The 19,138-nt window shown below is 41.1% G+C and overlaps 1 protein-coding gene across 1 annotated transcript in view; it reads right to left on the reverse strand.

Annotated features, from left to right (window-relative positions):
* Nucleotides 1–19,138, reverse strand: part of ANGPT1 (angiopoietin 1) — a 200,940-nt gene that overhangs the window by 34,584 nt on the left and 147,218 nt on the right. The window contains exon 7 of the mRNA XM_034763485.1: nucleotides 15,423–15,589. Within this exon, the coding sequence (XP_034619376.1) occupies nucleotides 15,423–15,589 (167 nt within the window). The remainder of the gene's footprint in view (nucleotides 1–15,422; nucleotides 15,590–19,138) is intronic.

Raw genomic sequence — 19,138 nt, forward strand, 5'->3', positions numbered from 1 at the left:
TCCAGGGTTTATCTTTGGTCCATTATATAGCTGCGAAATTCGCATTAAGGCAGCTTCCACCTAGCAAATTCATCGATATTTGTCTCTTGGAGTTTGAGCTAGGTCCATTTCTAGTTCTACATTTCAGTTTTGAATCAATCCCCCATAGTTAATGGAAGCTCCTTTGAGACTTATACCTTCACTATGTTCACTATCTTGTCATGCTAAATGATCATTGCCATTATGGGAAGTTATGTGATTGGTGGTTTGAGAACTGGACTGATAGTCTGGAACTCTGGGTTCAAATCTCATCTCTGCCACTGACTCGTAAAGTATCCTTGGACAAATTACTTAATCTTTTTGACTCAATTTCCTTATATTACCTAAAATATCTCACAGGAGTGTTGTGGGCATTATTAATGTTTGTAAAGAGTTTCCAGCATTTAAAGCATTATATGATTATTCCACAAAAGTTAAACTCATTATTTTATTCTCATACAAACTCTCTTTTTGGGACATAGTATTATGTTATTATAAACAAAATTATTTAATTTCTCAAATAGAGAAATGAACATTATACTTAAAAGGAATGCGCGTTATAAGCCAAAGACCATTAAGTGTAATATCTCCAACACTGTATGTGGTTGCTGGAATTTTATTGTTATACTTCTGAATAAACTATACAAACCTACTGACACCAAATCAATTTGCTTTTGCTAAACAAACATTAAAAATGCTACAACGGGAATTCTCAACTGATGACTGAGAAGCCTTTTGGGACAGTTTAAAATGCACTATTTTGCTTTGTTTTTGTTTGTTTAATATACTTTAAATAGCTAAGTAATTTGATTTGTAAAGTTACTGATTACATGGAAATGTTAAAAGTCCAGTAAATTGATGGGTACCAGTTTTATTTCTTCCCTTAAATGATTAGTAACTTGAAATGGTAAATTTATTTACTTTATTGTAGGTAATCCCTATGGACAAATGAGACAATTTAATTTTTACCCATAAATTTCCCTTTTCAGAACAAATAGAATCCAGGAGCTTGGAAGACGCATAGACTCAAAGACTTTAAAGCCAGAAGGGACCATCATGATCATCTAGTCAGACCTCCTGTACATTGCAGGACACAGAACCGCACCCCACCCACTCCTGTAATAGACCTCTAACCATTGGTAAAGGCATGCCATTGAGTCCCATAGATAAAGCTGTGCTGGGACAGTTCACTCCAGCCCAGTTGCTTTGAACCATTCTGGTATTGCAAAGGAGCTGCACACCCAGTTGTGTATGTTTTGCATCACTGGAGCAAAGCCAGGCAGCCAAAGAGTACAGTGGATTTGGTCCTGTCATAGATCTGGCAGAGTCTACCCTGATACCTGAAGAGAGGGCTCTGCCAGAGACATCTCTGATCATGACTCGGATGTACCTAGAGATTGTCACTTTAGATGCTATGTGGAATTTTTATGGCCTGAAGAATGGACAAAAAGAGAACTTATTTTTCAAAACAGGTTTTGTTTGACCTAATGTTGCGTTTTAGGGCCCATCTTACATCTAGTGAATATAATTTGTATTTATTGGGGCATGCAGGTTTAGAACTTAAAGATGGAAGGGAGATGTGGAAAGCTGAGACACCCCAGCCACCCCCTTTGGAGTGGAATTTCTGGGCTGTATGGAGTGCTGCTTTACTGGGCGGAAAATGGTTCCTTTACTGACAGGGCATGAAGCCTACTAGCAAAATTTAATTTTGATGGGAAAATTTAAGATTAACTAACTTTATTGAAGTAAACAGTGCAAATGCTTGATACCATAAGAGGAAATTATTAATCTGTTATGAGCTAAAGTACTTTTTCCAGAGTGTTAAATGAGTTCATGTAAACCAACAAATTCTTTGATATAATCCCAAACTACAATGCTGGAACTTCTTTTTTTTTTTTTTTTAAGGAAAATTTGGTTATAATGCGGAAAAAGTGATTTTCTATGTCCCTTTGTTGGGTAAAGCTAAAGTATATCAGCTAATTAAACTAGTACAAAGGTGTTTATCTCAGACCAATTATGAGTCCATGTAGCACAACTTGTGTTGAAAGTCTGTTACTGTGCAGAAACAGGATTCTATGGCACTGAATGCCCACATATTTCATGCCAGGATAAGGTCAATTTCTGCTCTGACAATAACAACCTTCCCTACTCAAACAAGTAAACTCTGTTATACTCATTTTTACCGCACTGCCAATTATAATATCTCAGATTTTGTATGCAGGATGACAGGGGCAGGTGTTTTACTCTGTGATGGGCCTCCTGGTGAGTCCATAGTGCTGAGATGTGCATATTCTCCTGGGTTACTGAGCTCACCTGCCTCTCAAAGAAAGCACAAGTGATCCACACCTTGTTGCCTGCAACATCTGTAAGATGGGCATACACCAGGGAGAAGCAGCCCTCTCAATCTGAAACAATCTCCTCCCCATTCCTTCTCCTCCTTCCGTCTTTCTGCCTTATTCTTCTTTGCTCTTCCCTTCTCTTCTGTTATTCAGGAAGACCTTCACTGTTCCCAGTTAATAAATATTCATGTTCTATAATTTCTAGACTGAGAAAAGGAAAGCTATCATCTAATCATGGGACATACTCCTACTGCCACTGTCATGGACATTATATGGTGAACTACACATAAGCTTTAGAAAGTAAGAGGTGGAAGAGAGAAGTTTACTGAATCATCATGTCTAGTTGTTGACATATTGTGTAAATTGGGATTTGAGTGCATTAAGTTGGGTTTGATTATTCATAAGCCATACAAGTATATTTGCATCAACTTTAAATGAGTCAAACAAAATGTTATATTTCAAATTCTACTTACACTTGGAGATAGCTCATGCATTTCCAGCGAGGGCTAGTCATTGAAACGATATAGCATATTGGCATGGTTCCCAAAGACCTCTGGTTAATGGGCATCAGGTTGAATTACTACACTTTTAGCATTTAGATTTTATAGAATTTGATTTGACAGTCTTAAATGAATAAAGTTAAGCAAGACAAACATATCTGCATTCTTTTAATAGAAGTTAAATATTTGTTTTATAATATCTATCTTGTAACATTGTTTGGTCAAAATGTGCTTCCAGAGGATGAATTTTCAAAGTATGGAAATGGTGCAAATCAAATTGTTGACAGGATTTTGCACTGATATTTCCCTAGAATGGATTGGAAAATGTACCACATAAAGTAAAACCGCAAATATTCTGTTTTTCTTGGGTCATGATATAGATCTTCCACTTGGCAGGAATCATGCTCTGGGTTGGGCACAGAACTGGGAGACAGGAGATTTGTGTTCAGTTCCTAGCTCTGCCACAGACATCCTGTGTGCCCTTACTTAATCCCTCTGCGGCTCAGTTTCCCATCTGCAAATGGGAATAATAATACTTCCTTCCATGCTTTGTCTGTCTTGTTTGTTTTTCAGATTCTAAGCTCTTCATGGCAGGCACTGCCTCTTGTTACATGAATGTAAAGGACTCAGCAAAATAAGGCCCTGACTGTGGTTGGGGCCATTAGAGGCTACTGTAATAAAAGCAGTAATCATGGAAAGGCTGGATGGAGACCCAGCAACACTGCCAAGTTGGGTGTCATTTCCCTGTTACATCAAAACCATGGAGTGGCAAAAAAGCAACGACGTTGACTGCAGCAAGTGTGTTACCTCCAAATCTCAATGATAGCAAAGTAACGTATGCACTTCTCAAAATGCAGTTTCACAATGGTGATGAGCGCAGCAATGCCCTTTTTGACCACAGTGACAACCATGTGACAACAGTTTAAGGAAAATGTTTGTTAAATCATATACCTTTGAAGAAGAAGAATAGTACTTCCCACTTATCAATCAATAGTATTTTCATCTGGAAAAGTCAAAGCTCTTTACAAAAGTAAGTATTATCTCCATTTTGCAAAGAGAAAAATGGGATTTTTTTGTAACAGAATAATTCAAAAATTAGTTAAAACAATATTAATTTAAAAAACAATAGATTTCACCCTAAAAATCCGAGTTGAACATTACACCAAACCTCCAGCCTATTTATCTACCTTAGTGGCCTAAGAAAACATAGATTTTAAACTATACCCTGAAGGTAAACATGTTCCATTTCTTTTGGTCCAAGCAGATTACAAAACTCAGTTCACTGTAATGAGAATTCCCAGCCGCCAGCTCCCAGCCAGTCTAAGCATTGTTAGCTCAAACACAACTGTTGATCTGAACTGCCACAGCATAACATGGGGAGAAAGACAGTTGCTCAGGTAGTTAGGACTTGAATCACACAGGATTTTATAAACCAGAAGACCATGCCAATCCTCTCTTTGAATCATTGTAATGGCTCCCCTTCTCCATTCCATCAAGTTTAAACTTCTTCTCCTTGCCTCTAAGGGCCTATATAACTCCATCCCTCCCTATTTATCTCATGCAGTAACTTACTGAATTGTCCCTGCCCCTCTGCCAATGATGTAATCCTACATACCCCTTTTGCCTATTTCCCCACAAAAATCTCCATTTCCTTTTCTTATACTAGCCCCTATACAAGAAATGTCCACTCTACTCTGGTTCACCAAATCAGCACCGTCACCTTATTTGCATTATTCATTCATGAAAACTCAGGATTCTACCTGTCCAGCCCCAATGCTAATATACAGGCCTTGTCTAAATGTCACTGACTTCAATGGAGGTAGGGATGAATTTGGTCCTGAATATCCATGTTGTTCAAAATCTGAGAAGATTTTACCACAAGAAACATCTCAGTATGAGTCATGAAGCATACTAGCTTGAATGACTATCTATGAGATGTAGTTCTGATGCTCTTTAAAGGTAGCTCTGGTTTTAATTGTATAAAAAAATGTAAAGTAGTACCATAGGAACTGCAGATGAAGTGAATGGTTCAATATGCAGGAAGTACCTAATAATTTAACATTGATTAGCACGTCTTTGTCTTCTTCCTTGTGTCAATCCCATCAAATTGGATACACTCTGAGTCCTCTCCCTCCAATGTGCTCTGTTCAATACCATATCCTCTGTCACGCTATATGCAACATGTCTTCCTTTATGACATCCCACCACTTCTTCTTGGGTTGGCCTCTCTGTCCTTTTCTCCAGTCTTGATCTGCTGGAGTTTCGCACCCACGTAGTTGTCTTGATTGCACTTTACATGACCAAACTATCTGAAACCGCACTCCCTCATATTTTGGTTTATAGGTGTTACTTTGAGCATGTTTCTAACATGCACATTCCTCACATGGTTTTGCTTGCTTATACCACTTATCCATCTCAACTTTTGCATTTTGGTGGAGCAGATCATTTACTTATATTGCTTTGTTGCCCAACACTCAAAGCCATACCTTAAAACTAAACTGGCCACTGTTTTATAGACATTCCCTTTTAATTTTAGTGGTATCATCCATCACATACTACACCACTTATTTCTCTCCATTTGACTGAGGCATTTATTATCCTCTTTTTCCCGAGATTCTGGAACCGAGATATTTGAAACTTTGCATTTTCGGTATTGTCTACCCATCTAGTTTCAAGATTAATTCTTGAGTGTTCACATTATTGAAATTAGATACCATCTACTCTGTTTTTCCTCTGCTTATTTTGAGCCCATATCTCTCCAACACATCTCTTCATTTATCAAGCTCCACTTCTAGACTATCTTTCTCCTTACTGCATAGAATGATATCTTCTGCAAATAGCATGCACCAAGGTGCCCCCTTCTGTATGTTTCCTGGGAGGGTACACAGGACAAGGAGAAACAAGAAAAGTCTCTGTGCTGATCCCTGATGCACTCCCACCTTTACTAATAGTTCTTCTGGTTTACCACTAGAAGATCTGATATTGACATTACATTTACATACATGGCTTGAGAAGTGGCACAACTAGTCCTGGTACCATTTTCTCCTCATGCACTGCCAGGTAAATTCTCTTGGAAGTCGACCAAAGGCCTTTTTCAAATAAACAAACACCATCTGAATATTTTTCTTTTACTCTCTACATTTTTCCACTAGCTGCCTCAGTGCCAAGACAGTATCTATTGTCGATCTTCCTGGCATGGAGCCATATTGATTGATGCTAATATCTACTTCACTTCTCAGTCTCTTATCAGTGATTCTCTTCCACAGTTTCATCGTATGACTCATCAACTTCATACCATGTGCAACTGCCAGTGACACCTTTTCCGTTATATATAGGCACCAAGATACTTTTCCTCCACTCATTTGGTATCTTTTCCCATCTCATGATTGAATTGAACAGGGGTATCAGCAGATAGATACCTTCTATTCCCAGCTTTTTCTATGCCTCAATAGGAATTCCATATGGGCCTAGGGCCTTATTATTTCTTATTTATTTTACAGCATTTGTCTGTTTCATCTGGTATGATAGGCTTTCACTACAACAAAGTTCATAATTTTGAAGTCACATTGCTCTCTTAGCTTTTCTTCATTGAAAAGCTGTTCAGAATACCTTTTCCATTGATCCTTTATGTGTCTTCCATCAGTCAAGACCATACCAGTTTCATCTTTGATTAAACTCACTGACTCTATATCAGGGGTGGGCAAACGTTTTGGCCTGAGGGCCACATCTGGGAATAGAAATTGTGTGGCGGGCCATGAATGCTCACAAATTGGGGTTGGTGTGTGGGAGGGGGTGAAGGCTCTGGCTGGAGGTGCGGGTTCTGGGGTGGGGCTGGGGATGAGAGGTTTGAGGTGCAGGGCTGGGATCAAGGGGTTGGAAAGTGGGAGGGGGATCAGGACTGGGGAAGGATGTTGGGGCATGGGGAGAGGCTCAGGGGTGCAGGCTCCGAGAGTCACTTACCTCAAGCAGCTCCTGGAAATAGTGGCATGTCCCTTCTCTGGCTTCTACACAGAGGCGTGGCCAGGCAGCTCTGCTCGCTGCCCCATCCACAGGCACTGCCCCTGCAGCTCCCATTGAAGTGCTGGAGGGGCCACTGGAGCACGGAGGGGCCATTGGAGCATGTAGGAGCCAGAGCGGGGCCATGCCACAGCTTCTGGGAGCTGCATGTGGTGTCCAACCCTGCACCCCAGTTGAAGTGCCAGACTGGGGCCTGCACCCTGGCCAGAGCACCAGCGTGGGGCCAAGCTGCGTGGTGTGGCCCCTGACCCTGCACCCTGGCTGGATCACCAGAGTGGGGCCATGCAGCTGCTTCCAGGCAAGGCCAGCTCCAGGCGCCAGCGGAGGAAGCACGTGCCTGGGGTGGCACATGCTAAGGGGTGGCATTCCGTCCATTCCTGGGGTGGCACAGTCTGAGAGGCTTTTTTTGCTTGGGGCGGCAAAAATGGTAGAGCTGGCCCTGCTTCTGGGAGCCGCGTGATGCGGCCCCCGACCCTGCGCCCTGGCTGGAGCGCTAGAGCAGGGCCATGTCATGGCTTCTGGGAGCTGCGTGGGCTGCCCCCCCCCCACCCTGTGGCCTGGCCGTAGTGCTGTAGTGGGGCCTAGCCATGTGGTGCAGCCCCCGACCCTACACCCTGGCTGGATCACAGGAGCGGGGCTATGAGGCTGCTTCTGGGAGCCATGTGGTGCGCCTGGCTGGAGCGCCTGGCTGGAGCGCCAGAGCGGAGTAAGCTCCAGACCCTGCTCCCCAGCGGGAGCTCGCGGGGTAGCTTAAAATGGCTCGTGGCCTGGATCTGGCCCATTGGCCATAGTTTGCCCAACCCTGCTCTATATCTTTAGTACTTCTGTCGCATGCTTTCATCAGTCTATACACTCTTTTCCCCCTTCCTTTGTTCCAAGTTTTGTATAAAGTTCCTCAAAGATCTTTGCTTTTGTTTTTGCAACTACATTCCTGGCCAATTTCTTTATACTCATTGTATTCCTCCAGGTCTTGTTTGCTCCTGCTCCTTTGCCAGAGTTTAAGCTTTTTTCTCTTATCTTTTATCACCTCTTGTATTTCGTTCCACCGCCAAATTTCTTTTTGAATAATTGATTACCACGTGTAAGTTATTATTTAACATAATATGTTTACAGCTAGATACCTATATTCTAATCTCTTTCTTTTCTTCTTTATAGTCATCATCTGGGATATATACATATATTTTATTTTGCCTGCCCAGAAACTCTCTTGGAGCTGTATCACTTTGAAAGGGAAACAAAGGGAAACATATATTTTTAACATACATATGCTGAGCATTATCCTTTTTTCAATCATATATTCTTTAGACTAATAAAAAATCGTAGAGAATACAAATAGCTGAGAGAAAAAACAGATCCCTTCTGAAAACACCAAATGGGAGCAATTCAGACTGACTCAAACTTTGCCTAATGTTGAAGCTAGATTTTAGAAAAAACACATGAAAAATTATTTTCCATGTTTTCTCGGACACAATTCATCACTTTGTGGTATTTGTATTCTTACACAACTTACTACATTCAATTGCTGGACCTGGAACCTTATTATTTTTTGCCCTCCTCCTGCCTGTAAAAGGTATTACTGCCACATTAACAATAGATGTTTCACCTCTTGAGTTTTTCCCCATACGTTCATTATCCTTTTTCTATTTTAGGTTTCCTTGATCTAATGCCCAGACCAACTTGGAAGCTAATTTATTTCTGGTTATTATTTCAGACTGCATGGGTGTTATTTGAAAGTAAGCAAGTTAGAATGTAGCTGGCCTATGTTTGCTTATATTTACAGTGTTGAATAAGCAGAGAGAGTAACGTGGTCATCATCAGGAATTCCTAATGGCTCACAAACAAAACAGCTAATTTGCTAGGCAGAATGACTGCAGATTAATAGTTACTGAAGTTATGGAACGCACAGGGACTTCAATGTATTCACCCTTAAACAGGCCACAAATAGAGACTAGTAGAACTTGTTCACCTTGCTTGATGTATTGAGAGCAAACATGACAAATGTCTAACAACTGTGAAGGAAAGGAATTGTGTGAGAGGCTGAGAACTGTGCTTTTCAACTTTATATAGGCCTATTTTAACTCAATAAAGGCAGGTTTCTCAGATTAAGGGACAAAACCATTCTGCAATGGGTGGCTAGCTATTTACGATTCAATAATGAAGCTTTTTCTTGGCTTGGATTCTGGGGCTGCTTTTATAACTATCAGAGACAGTGATGCTGGCAAAGAAAATAAGAGTTTCTATGTTTTAGGAAGCTTTGCAATTTGAGTTCCTATAATAACATCTCAAAGAGACCAACATTGTTTTGTTTCATGAAATGGTTGTAGAAATATATTTGTATGGAGTGGGCGGGCACTCAAGCAAATTTGTCAAATATGAATAGCCACTGAGATTTGCATATCACTGGCACTTCATTATTTCAATAGCTGTCAGCTTCCTACTAGTTGACTTTTGTTAAGTATTCAGACACAAATGAGGAAAAATGGATGAGCTGGTTTGAAACTTCATGAACCCATGTGGAAGGATATGGCCCTATTTCCTCTCCATGCTTTCTTTCCTCTTTTGGGGCACTGTATGCTCCATGGGAGTGGGGACAGAACTATCGCTGTGTTCCTCTGAGCACAGAGACTTCAATGTATTCGCCCTTAAACAGGCCACAAATAGAGACTAGTAGAACTTGTGCACCTTCCTATCTCCTCATGCACCTGCATGATGGCCACGCACAAACTACTCCTAAATTGGGATTTGGGGTAAGCTAGGACCCAATCCTGCAGCCCTTACCCAAGTCAAACTCCCACTGATTTCAATGAGAGTTTAGCTTGAGCAAGAACTGCAAAATTCAGCCCTGGCTGCCTTGTTCTTTACTTTTTGAGTGAAAAGATGCAGCCCACTCTCTCTTTTTGATATCATTGCTGCACTTTTGAAACATGGCCCTTTTGTTTTTCATGTGTAGCAACAGGATTTTTCATGGATCAAATTTAACAATTGTCATGTTGGTGCAACCTGGTTCAGGTTGCCAAAAAGATCTCCTTTTTTTTTTTTCTAATGAAAGCAGGGGTACTTTCCTAAAATTTTCCCATGTTTCTTTAACCCTGGAGACCTAGAATCATTTTGGATGGTTTTCCTATTCTACTCTGCAGTCCATCAACTGCATATCAAACTTCATATATAAAAAAACCCTCCATCTCTCGAAATATACAGAATGGGTGTATATATACACATACTGTGTGTGTGTGTGTATTTCCAGATTAAAATAAACAGTTTGTTAAACCAGAGCTAAGGTGGGAAGTAGTTTGCTGGATTTAGGCAGTTTTGTGCATACCCACTGTCAGGAACTCAGGTGCCTAGGAGATTTTTCCCTAACTGCCTGAGTTTCTGCCAGTCATTTAGGCACCTCCAGGCTTAGGTGGCTGCCGAGTGGGGGTTTTCAGAATCTCAGTGGCACCAAATGTTGTACTTAGGTCCCTAAAGTGGAAGTTAAATGCCTAAGTGGATCTAGCCTTTTATGCTGGTGGGCCACTTCATCAGCTGGGAAGGGAAACAAATACCATGCCCAGTCCTTTAAAGACCCTTTCCTCAGGGCACACTTTACTGTTTAAAACAAAGGATTTAAACAATTCTAAATAAATCAAGCAACTCAACTGAAATGTGCAGGTCCCAATCCCCAGAGACTTTTTGCTGCCTCAACTACCCTGGGGTAATGAGGACACTCTTTCTCTGCAACATCCTGGACCCATCTTCCTCCTTTTTATATACCTCACTCAACCATGCAATAGGCTTTCATCCCTTTCCAGGCTGTTTTACCTTGTCACAGGCAGAGTCTGGCCCTTTATAACATTCTCAGTGTGGTTCTGTCATCACACAAGATAATTTTTCAAGAGCTCTTGGTTTGTCAATAGCTCTCTGCAAAATCTCACCCAACACAGATGTAAATTAACATTTTCATTCTGCCTCTAAGCTCCCAGAAACCCACATTGTATCTCTTCAGTTCATACAAAATGGAGCGACACAGTCATCTTTCTTGCCTGTTGATTGGATCATGTTACTCCTCTCTTCGAATCCCTCTGCTGGCTCCCCAGCTGCTATCTCATCAAATCTATGCATCTTGACTGTACTTCCAAAGCTCTATAGCTCAGATCCTCAAAGGTATTTAGGCATCTGACTCACTTTGATTTCAAATTTCAAATCTTTGAGGATCTTAGCCTATGTAACTCTGCCCTTTCCTGCTTGTCCTCACGTGGCAAGGATTCATCCCCACCTTTTCCCCCAGTTTGTGAGCATGTCACACAATTCATAGAATCCAAGGCCAGAAGGGACCATTGTGATCATCTAGTCCAGGGATCAGCAACCTTTGGCACGCGGCGGCCGGGCCGGTTTGTTTACCTGCCGCGTCCGCAGGTTCGGCCGATTGCGGCTCCAACTGGCCGCGGTTCACCATTCCAGGCCAATGGGGCCAGCAGGAAGCGGTGGCCAGCACATCCTTTGGCCCATGCCATTTCCCGCAGCCCCCATTGGCCTGGAGCAGCGAACTGCGGCCAGTGGGAGCCACGATTGGCCGAACCTGTGGATGCGGCAGGTAAACAAACCAGCCCGGCCCACTAGGGTGCTTACCCTGATGAGCCATGGGCCAAAGGTTGCTGATCCCTGATCTAGTCTGATCTCCTGTATAACACAGGCTATAGAATTTCCCCACATAATTCCTAGAGCAGATCTTTTAGAACAATATCCAGTCATGATTGACAAATTGTCAGTGATGAAGAATCCACCTTGGCAAATTGTTCCAATGGTTTATTACTCCCCCTGTTAAAAATGTACGCCTTCTTTCCAGTCTGAATTTGTCTAGCTTCAACTTCCAGCCTTTGGATCATGTTATACCTTTCTCTGCTAGACTGAAGAGCCCATTATTAAATATTTGCTTCCATGTAGATAATTAACCTTCCCCTTGTTAAGCTAAATAGATTGAGCTCTTTGAGGCTATCACTATAAGGCATGTTTTCTAATCCTTTAATCATCCTTGTGGTTCTTCTCTGAACTCTCTTCAATCCTTCTTGAATTGTGGACACCTCACCTGAACAAAGTATTCCAGCTGCAGTCACACCAGTGCCAAATATAGAAGTAGAATAATCTCTCTACTCCTACTTGAGTTTCCGCTGTTTACACATCCCAGGATCACAACATCACATTGGGAGCTCATTGCACACTGGGAGCTCACCTCCATTGTCTTCTTCCACATGGCCCCTTATATTTGGTGTAACCTGCTTGATTTCATTTGCAAGACCTTTGCCCAGCCCCTATATAAACCTCTCTTAAAGACTCACTTCTGCTGTGCTCCCTACAATGAATCCAGACAACTTTTATAAAAATTACCAATCCCTATTTATTGATTATCTCTTTACTAGTCTGTCTATATCCCGAGAGGGAGAGTTCCTCAGAATGGGAGACTGTCTCTCTTTTAATGTCTGGAAAGTTCTTAGCACATCATGGGTGTTACATAAACAATAATAATTATAGGAACGGGGAGGGTGTTTCATTTCAGAAGTGGGAGAATTCATTGAAAGGTGCAATGTACTTGGAGCTGAATAGCACAGACATTTTCCGGATAAAAAGGAATGTCTGGGATCACCCTTCCTCTTGAGGCAATAGTTGTACCCCAAGTACTTTCCCTTTTCAATTACTTGTCCAAATCTTTTTTAAACTGTTTTTTTACTAGTTGCTCCCATTGCTGCTCTTTTTAATTGTATTCGATCAGTTATATCAGTGTAAAGAAATTTCACTTGAATTCTTTTGGTGCCCATCCCTCCTACTAAATTCATACCTTCCAGTTCTTTTATTTGACAGTAGTTCACACAGTCTTGAAGCCTCTGTCATTCATATTCCATTAGAGACCATACATTATTATTTATTATACCTTAATGAGGTCCACTAACCACTCTTTCCGATAAAATAATAGAGCAAATTATCTAGATCATGAATAACAGTCTTGATTCCCTGTAGCTGTCCTTTGAGATTTCAGTAGCATCCTTTTCAGCACACAGGGACTAATTTTGTATAGGAGAATTGTAAATGAAACTTCTGATCCTTGACATAATATGTCAATTGACATATTCAAAGGGGCAGATAAGGCTTCATGTACCACTTAGGTGCAGAATTCTATCAGGAGAAAGTGCAAAGTAGATGCAACTTCTCCATCACTGGAAGTTCAAAGAGAATTGTGGTGTCTCAGCGCTTCTGAATATTAGGCTACTTTCATTTAGGCAATTGAATATGGATTGAGGAATCTAACTTTAGGTACCCAAATGTGAACCCTTTGTACAACAATTTAAGAACATTATGCACCATTTCTCTCAGATCTTTCACTTGCTAGGTGTTTTGCCTTGTATAATTCAGGAGATATTTCAAACTCATTTCCCTTCTTGGCTTTACTCTCTGTCTAAAGAAAGTAGTCTTTTTATTACTAAATTGTTTTAAACCACATAAGTCATATATGTTACTATTCTCTCTAAGTGATTTTGAATTTTAGTGTGTTTTCTTTTTTACTGATCTCCCCATCTCGGCGCTATTAGAAGTCCAGATAGATAAGTGGAGGACTTGCAACTATGTATAAAAAACTCATATCCTTTTCAAGGTATAATAACTAGTAGTATTACTACATTAATATGTTCAATATTCTTATCAAGGCCTAGCCAGTGGTTTATAGAACTACTCTTTTAATCTGCATTGCATTCCTTTGCAATATAATCTAGCTTCTGTCTAACCTCTTCACTTTCAGCTGCACCTTGGGTTGAAAGTTTGAGAGATTTTAGCAAATTTATAGTCTCCTCTGTACAACTCCATAGTCTTCAATGTTATTTTCTGAGGTGGAATGTTCTCAGTTCTTTGAAGGATCTGTATCTTTTTTTGCCTAATCAAGCAGTAAAATCCTCAAAATGTTAAGATAGATAGTGGTTCCTGGATTCATATAATTAAAAAAAAATACATGTGAGGATAGTGTAAACTGTCTATGGCTCTATCTATACTACCCTACAGTTCAGATTACAGGGTGTGACTAGCTGTGCACACCAAAGTGCTGCTCTGTACTTCCCCCATGCGGACACTGTGGAAACAAATTAAAAGGTTTGCATTAATGTAGTTGTATGTGAAGAGGACTTCATTAATGCAAACTAGGAACCTTTTAGTTCATGTGCACATGGAGGGCAGCAGACCACATTGGTGTGCACTGTGATTCACATGCCCATGGTCTGAACTTTGGGGCAGTGTAACTAACCCATATGGAGACCATGGTAGGAGTGGGGTTCTTATAATAATAACTAATGGAGCTATCCCATCTCCTAGAACTGGAAGGGACCTTGAAAGGTCATTGAGTCCAGCCCCCTGCTTTCATTAGCAGGACCAAGTACTGATTTTTGCCCTAGATCCTCAAGTGGCCCCCTCAAGGATTGAACTCATAACCCTGGGTTTAGCAGGCCAATGTTCAAACCACTGAACTATTCCTCCCCCCCCCCAATACTGGGGTTTAGGAGAGGAGCTTGTATTAAAGAGAAAGGGAACTGTGCTATAGAGCATGACAAATCACCTATTGCTGAGCACAGGCGCTCCCAAGGTAACCAGTATCTCACTGAATTTACTAACACTATACTAGCTCTTCCATTGGTTGTTAAGGGTTAAGATACCATAACCCTTAAGTACCAACATTCCCAGAAAAATAAAGAACTTGGCTTGGTCTGCAGACATTTTAGGCTTAGAAAAGATGTGAGGGATGAAATCACTGGGGCCAGCACAGTCTAGATTAAGTTGTGTGGGCACAGCTGATTTTGGATATGTTAAAAAATGTGGTGAGTTTTAAATGGGTAGGTTGGATTGTGAAATCAGGGTGTCATCCTAGTTTGGTTCCTCCCTCTCAGGGATATGAGAAATTGAATCTTGAAGTCTTAGAAATAAATCACAAGAATGGACAGGGACCTGGGAGCTACAGTCCTGTTTAGACAGCCTGTGGAAAAGTTCACACTGTTAATACGAGGAGTAGAATGAGCCTTACAAACTAAGGGTCACACAAACTGGAACCTGAAAGGCCTGTTCACAGGGGTTGGCAATGAATGGTTGCCAATTAATTTAGAAGTTCAAGTAAAATCTCAATGCCCTCCCCTTCCAGGGACCTCCAGAGTCCAGAAACCCCCAACTTTACCTTTGCAGACTTCTGGGGTACAGGCAAGGGCCTAACACCTACCAACAATAGACCCTCTCCCCAGACTCCTCAAGAGGAGGTTGCTGGTTGTTCTCCTTAGCAAGATTTTCAGTGTGGGGTAGGCTGCCAGATAAGGGCCACTGCTCACCAAATGCTAACAAATTTCAGAGTGTCCTGACTCTTGTGCCATACAGTTTGTTGTCACACATAATTTCTGTCTCAACTTCCATCTCTGGAAAATTGCATTTCTAGTTTATATTTGTATGCTTAATTTAAAAGTTGGATGCAACTTAATATTACACTTATTTCACTTGCAAACAGTGACAAGATCTAGCACCCAATAGCAACAGAACATCAATAAGTGCTTACCTGTAATTCTGCTTTTCATTTCCTATATGAAATCTGTCATATTGTGAATATGCCCGATTTCCTTCCCAGTCCATTAACTCAATTCTTAGAGAATACTGCCTCTGACTGGTTATTGCAAAGATAAACTCATTCCCCAGCCAATGTTCACCAGATGGGCTACCAAAACCCTAGAAAAAAGTTGGTAAAATAACTGAATTTAATTATTTTTCTTAATGTTGGTGTAATATTTGTACTGTAATAAAATTATCATTACATTTTTCTTATATACGCTAAGGGCAAGTTAATTAACCTTCCTATGCCTCAATTTTCCCATCTGTATAATGGATTGATTAATACATACCTTGCAAGGACATTGTGTGGTTTAAAATTAGTTGATGTCTTCAGGTACAAAATCACTTTAAAGGACAAAGTAGTATGTTATTTCCTTTGTCTGCTACTGAAATATTAGACAACTATAATATGCTCCAGATTGGCCTATACCTAGGGATCATTCAGACACTGAAGACAGCAGATACTTTGCAGCCCATTTATTAAGTGGTGCCATGGGACTACATGCACCTACATTTGGCACTGTCTTCCAATTAACTTGGGGGTGGAATTCATGCAGTTGCTTTCAATCTAAAAGCCTTCAATGGTTTGGGATCTAGATTGTCTCTTTTGTCATAACATATTGCTTTAACTGAGAACAGCAGAGGAGTTCAAGCTGGAGCCTTCTCATATAAATGAAGGACAAGTGCTGGGCAGGATGTTCTCTGAGCTGGTCCTTGGTTTTGGTACTCACCCATATCACCCTTGGCCTACCAGAGTCCAGATTTGTTAACTTCTGAACCTACATCACAGGCCATCATTTCTCAGACTACTGGGGAGGGGGGGGATACGATGTGGGTTCATCAACAGTCCTTTTGTATTACTTTGTGTTTCAACCTGAAGGTTGATGCTCAGACCACAGCATGTGGGGCTATACATTTATTTCATAAATATGAAGAAATAACTAATAAATAAGAGGTGGTTGCTAGTGCTATTCACCTTCCACATATTCAGATTATCTTATTTCTTTCTAACTAAACTGAATAACTGTACAAAATATAGACTAAAGTGAAGAGTATAGCTAATTTTCCCAATTAATTGTGGTTTAAGTATTATGTGTGGTATTTCTGTGCCACATGTTACTCTGTTCTTTGATATCTGACACCACTCCATGACTTCCAATGCTATTTAAATTAGGCAACAGTTTGTAATTAATTGTGTACATTTGAGATCTTAGTTTCACCATTTTACCCTTAAAACAATAAAAGCGAGGTACAGTGACACAGTTCTCATTCAGCCAGTGACGAACAAACCTGAGAAGGTTTGTGTTCAGGCTCAGTTCAGATAATCACATGCTTGTCTCATGCTTATCCGAACCTCTTGAGTTGGGAAAATGGAAATGGAACTCTAATGGCTCTCTCACAATGATATGCCAGAAAGGGCTTATGAATGATCCTTGCTAAAATTCCTCCACCAAATAGAATGGAGGGCTGGATGATTTTCTTGCCTCTGATAAAGTTCACTTCCTACTGCTAAATTGACCGTGCCAGAGATTCCTACCCTGGGCTCAGAAACACACTGTTTTGTTTCTGGAATGGACCAGACAGCATCAAATCTCAGGCATTTTCATAGACCATTTTTCAAAGGAAGTTATTATCCCCTTAGCCCCTAAGTCTTCAACAGATCTTCCTTCCCCGCACCCAGTTTCAAAGGATGAATTGAACAATATGCTCCGCTATCAACAGCCTCAGTATACTTTTCCAGAAACTGTATTTATTGCACAATGAGGAAACATGAATAGATTTCCCTGATACTGGGGATTTATAATTGACTAATTGGGAACAATTTTGAGATTTTTTTTTTCTGCAATACTGGCAGCAAATGGTTGTGCGCTGAGTGTTATTTTAGTCACTCCTGCTTCCGATCCTAGAAAGAAATACTGCAGGAACAGCCTCTTTCTCTATACTGCTACAGTCTGGTTCCAGTCCTAGCTGCTGTCTAGGGGTGAAATCCTGGCTCCACTGAAGTCAGTGGCAAAACTCCCATGGACTCCAATTGAATCCAAAGATATTCCAAAACCAAACTCCTAAAGAAAAATAAACCTATCTGAATAGTTCAGAAGCTTAAAAGGATTGAGATGGGGCCTAAAAGATATGTCAATGTTCTGGGAATGCAGGGAGGGATTTCTGATTATTCCCAAACTGGATCACCTATCACTAATTACAGCATGTTATAAAACGCTTTCAGCAACACTCACTTTCTTTTAAAATCTACCAGTACCCATTTGCTATTTGAGCAGAAAGACTGAGCCAACTGGTATTATAGGCTAATTGAGACTGGCCCAGGAGTATCAGAAAGAAATTTGCTCAGGTTGAACCTTGGGATTCTGAACTCTTGCCTCAATGGAGATCAAGTAATGATGGGGATGAAGTGCTTAGTCTTTAAGAAAAAAAGTCCAGTAGTCTACAGTCAGTCTTACAGATGGAATAAGTAGAATGACATAGTGATCTTAAAGAAGACTGTTATCTCTCTCTCCTCAACCACCCCACATATCATCTCTCACGAAGTCCTCCCCGTTAATAATTCCAAAATCTGTCTCTTTCCCACATTCCTCCTGCTAAAACTACTAAGTGCCAGTCATTGCTTGCCTTGATTACTGTAACCTTCTAATTACTACTGCCCAACTTTCTGGCCTCTCTCCTCCCAATACTCAAGCCTGTCCATAGTGCTATGCTGCAGAGATGTTCCTTAACTAGTGCTTCGACCACACTATTGGCACATATATTTTACCAAATAAAATACAAGCTTCTTCCCCTTATTTGCATAATTGCAGTCCCACCCACTTCTGTCATATTCTCCTTTATGCTGCTCTTAGTCCTCTCTCCTTACTTCTCTTTCCTACCCTCCTTCTCACTCTCTTGGCTTTTTCCCTTCTAGCTCCTACACGTGGGACATTATCCCAGTTCTAGGAATTCAGGAGTTGCCATACGGAATCAGACTAGTGGTTCATCTTCATTAGTGTCTTGTCTCAAGAGTGGCCAGCACCACCTGCTTCAGAGGGAGATGCAGTAAACTCTGCAGTGCACAGTTATGGAGCAGCCTTCCCACAAGCAATGTTTCTTTCTAACCCCACTAGTTAGTGATTGATTTATGCCTTGCAACCTTAGGGTTTATCCAAAACATTTGTATTTTTGTTTCTTTGTTATCCTTGCTTTTGTTCACTGAGCACACACTTTATCCTCCTCTGAGCTCTCTTTGGAACAGACCACTTCAGGAAATCCCTTTTCCCTTTTGCTCATAATTAATAACCATAAGACGTGATTTGTTCTGAACCGTTGCTCTATTTTGTAACTTATGTTTGTGTGTCTTGTCTTATCTTATTTAGGTTGTAGCCTTTTCAGGACCTGGAACATGTCCCTTTTTTATATTCTGGATCTGTATAAACACAAGGCACCATAAAGTTGTTTTGTAATAAAATAGGGTTACCATACATCCGGATTTTCCCGGACATGTCCGGCTTTTGGGGGCTCAAATCCCCGTCCGGGGGGAAATCCCCAAAAGCCGGGCATGTCCGGGAAAATCGGGAGGCTCGGCCGGGGCCTCTTTGTCTGGGGCCGGGGCCGGTGCGGGGCCGGGGGCATGGTGCCGGGCCGGGAGCCGGGCCGGGCGCGCGGGGCCGGGCCGGGCCA

Source organism: Trachemys scripta, chromosome 2, assembly GCF_013100865.1.
Source record: "Trachemys scripta elegans isolate TJP31775 chromosome 2, CAS_Tse_1.0, whole genome shotgun sequence".
Taxonomy (NCBI): domain Eukaryota; kingdom Metazoa; phylum Chordata; order Testudines; family Emydidae; genus Trachemys; species Trachemys scripta.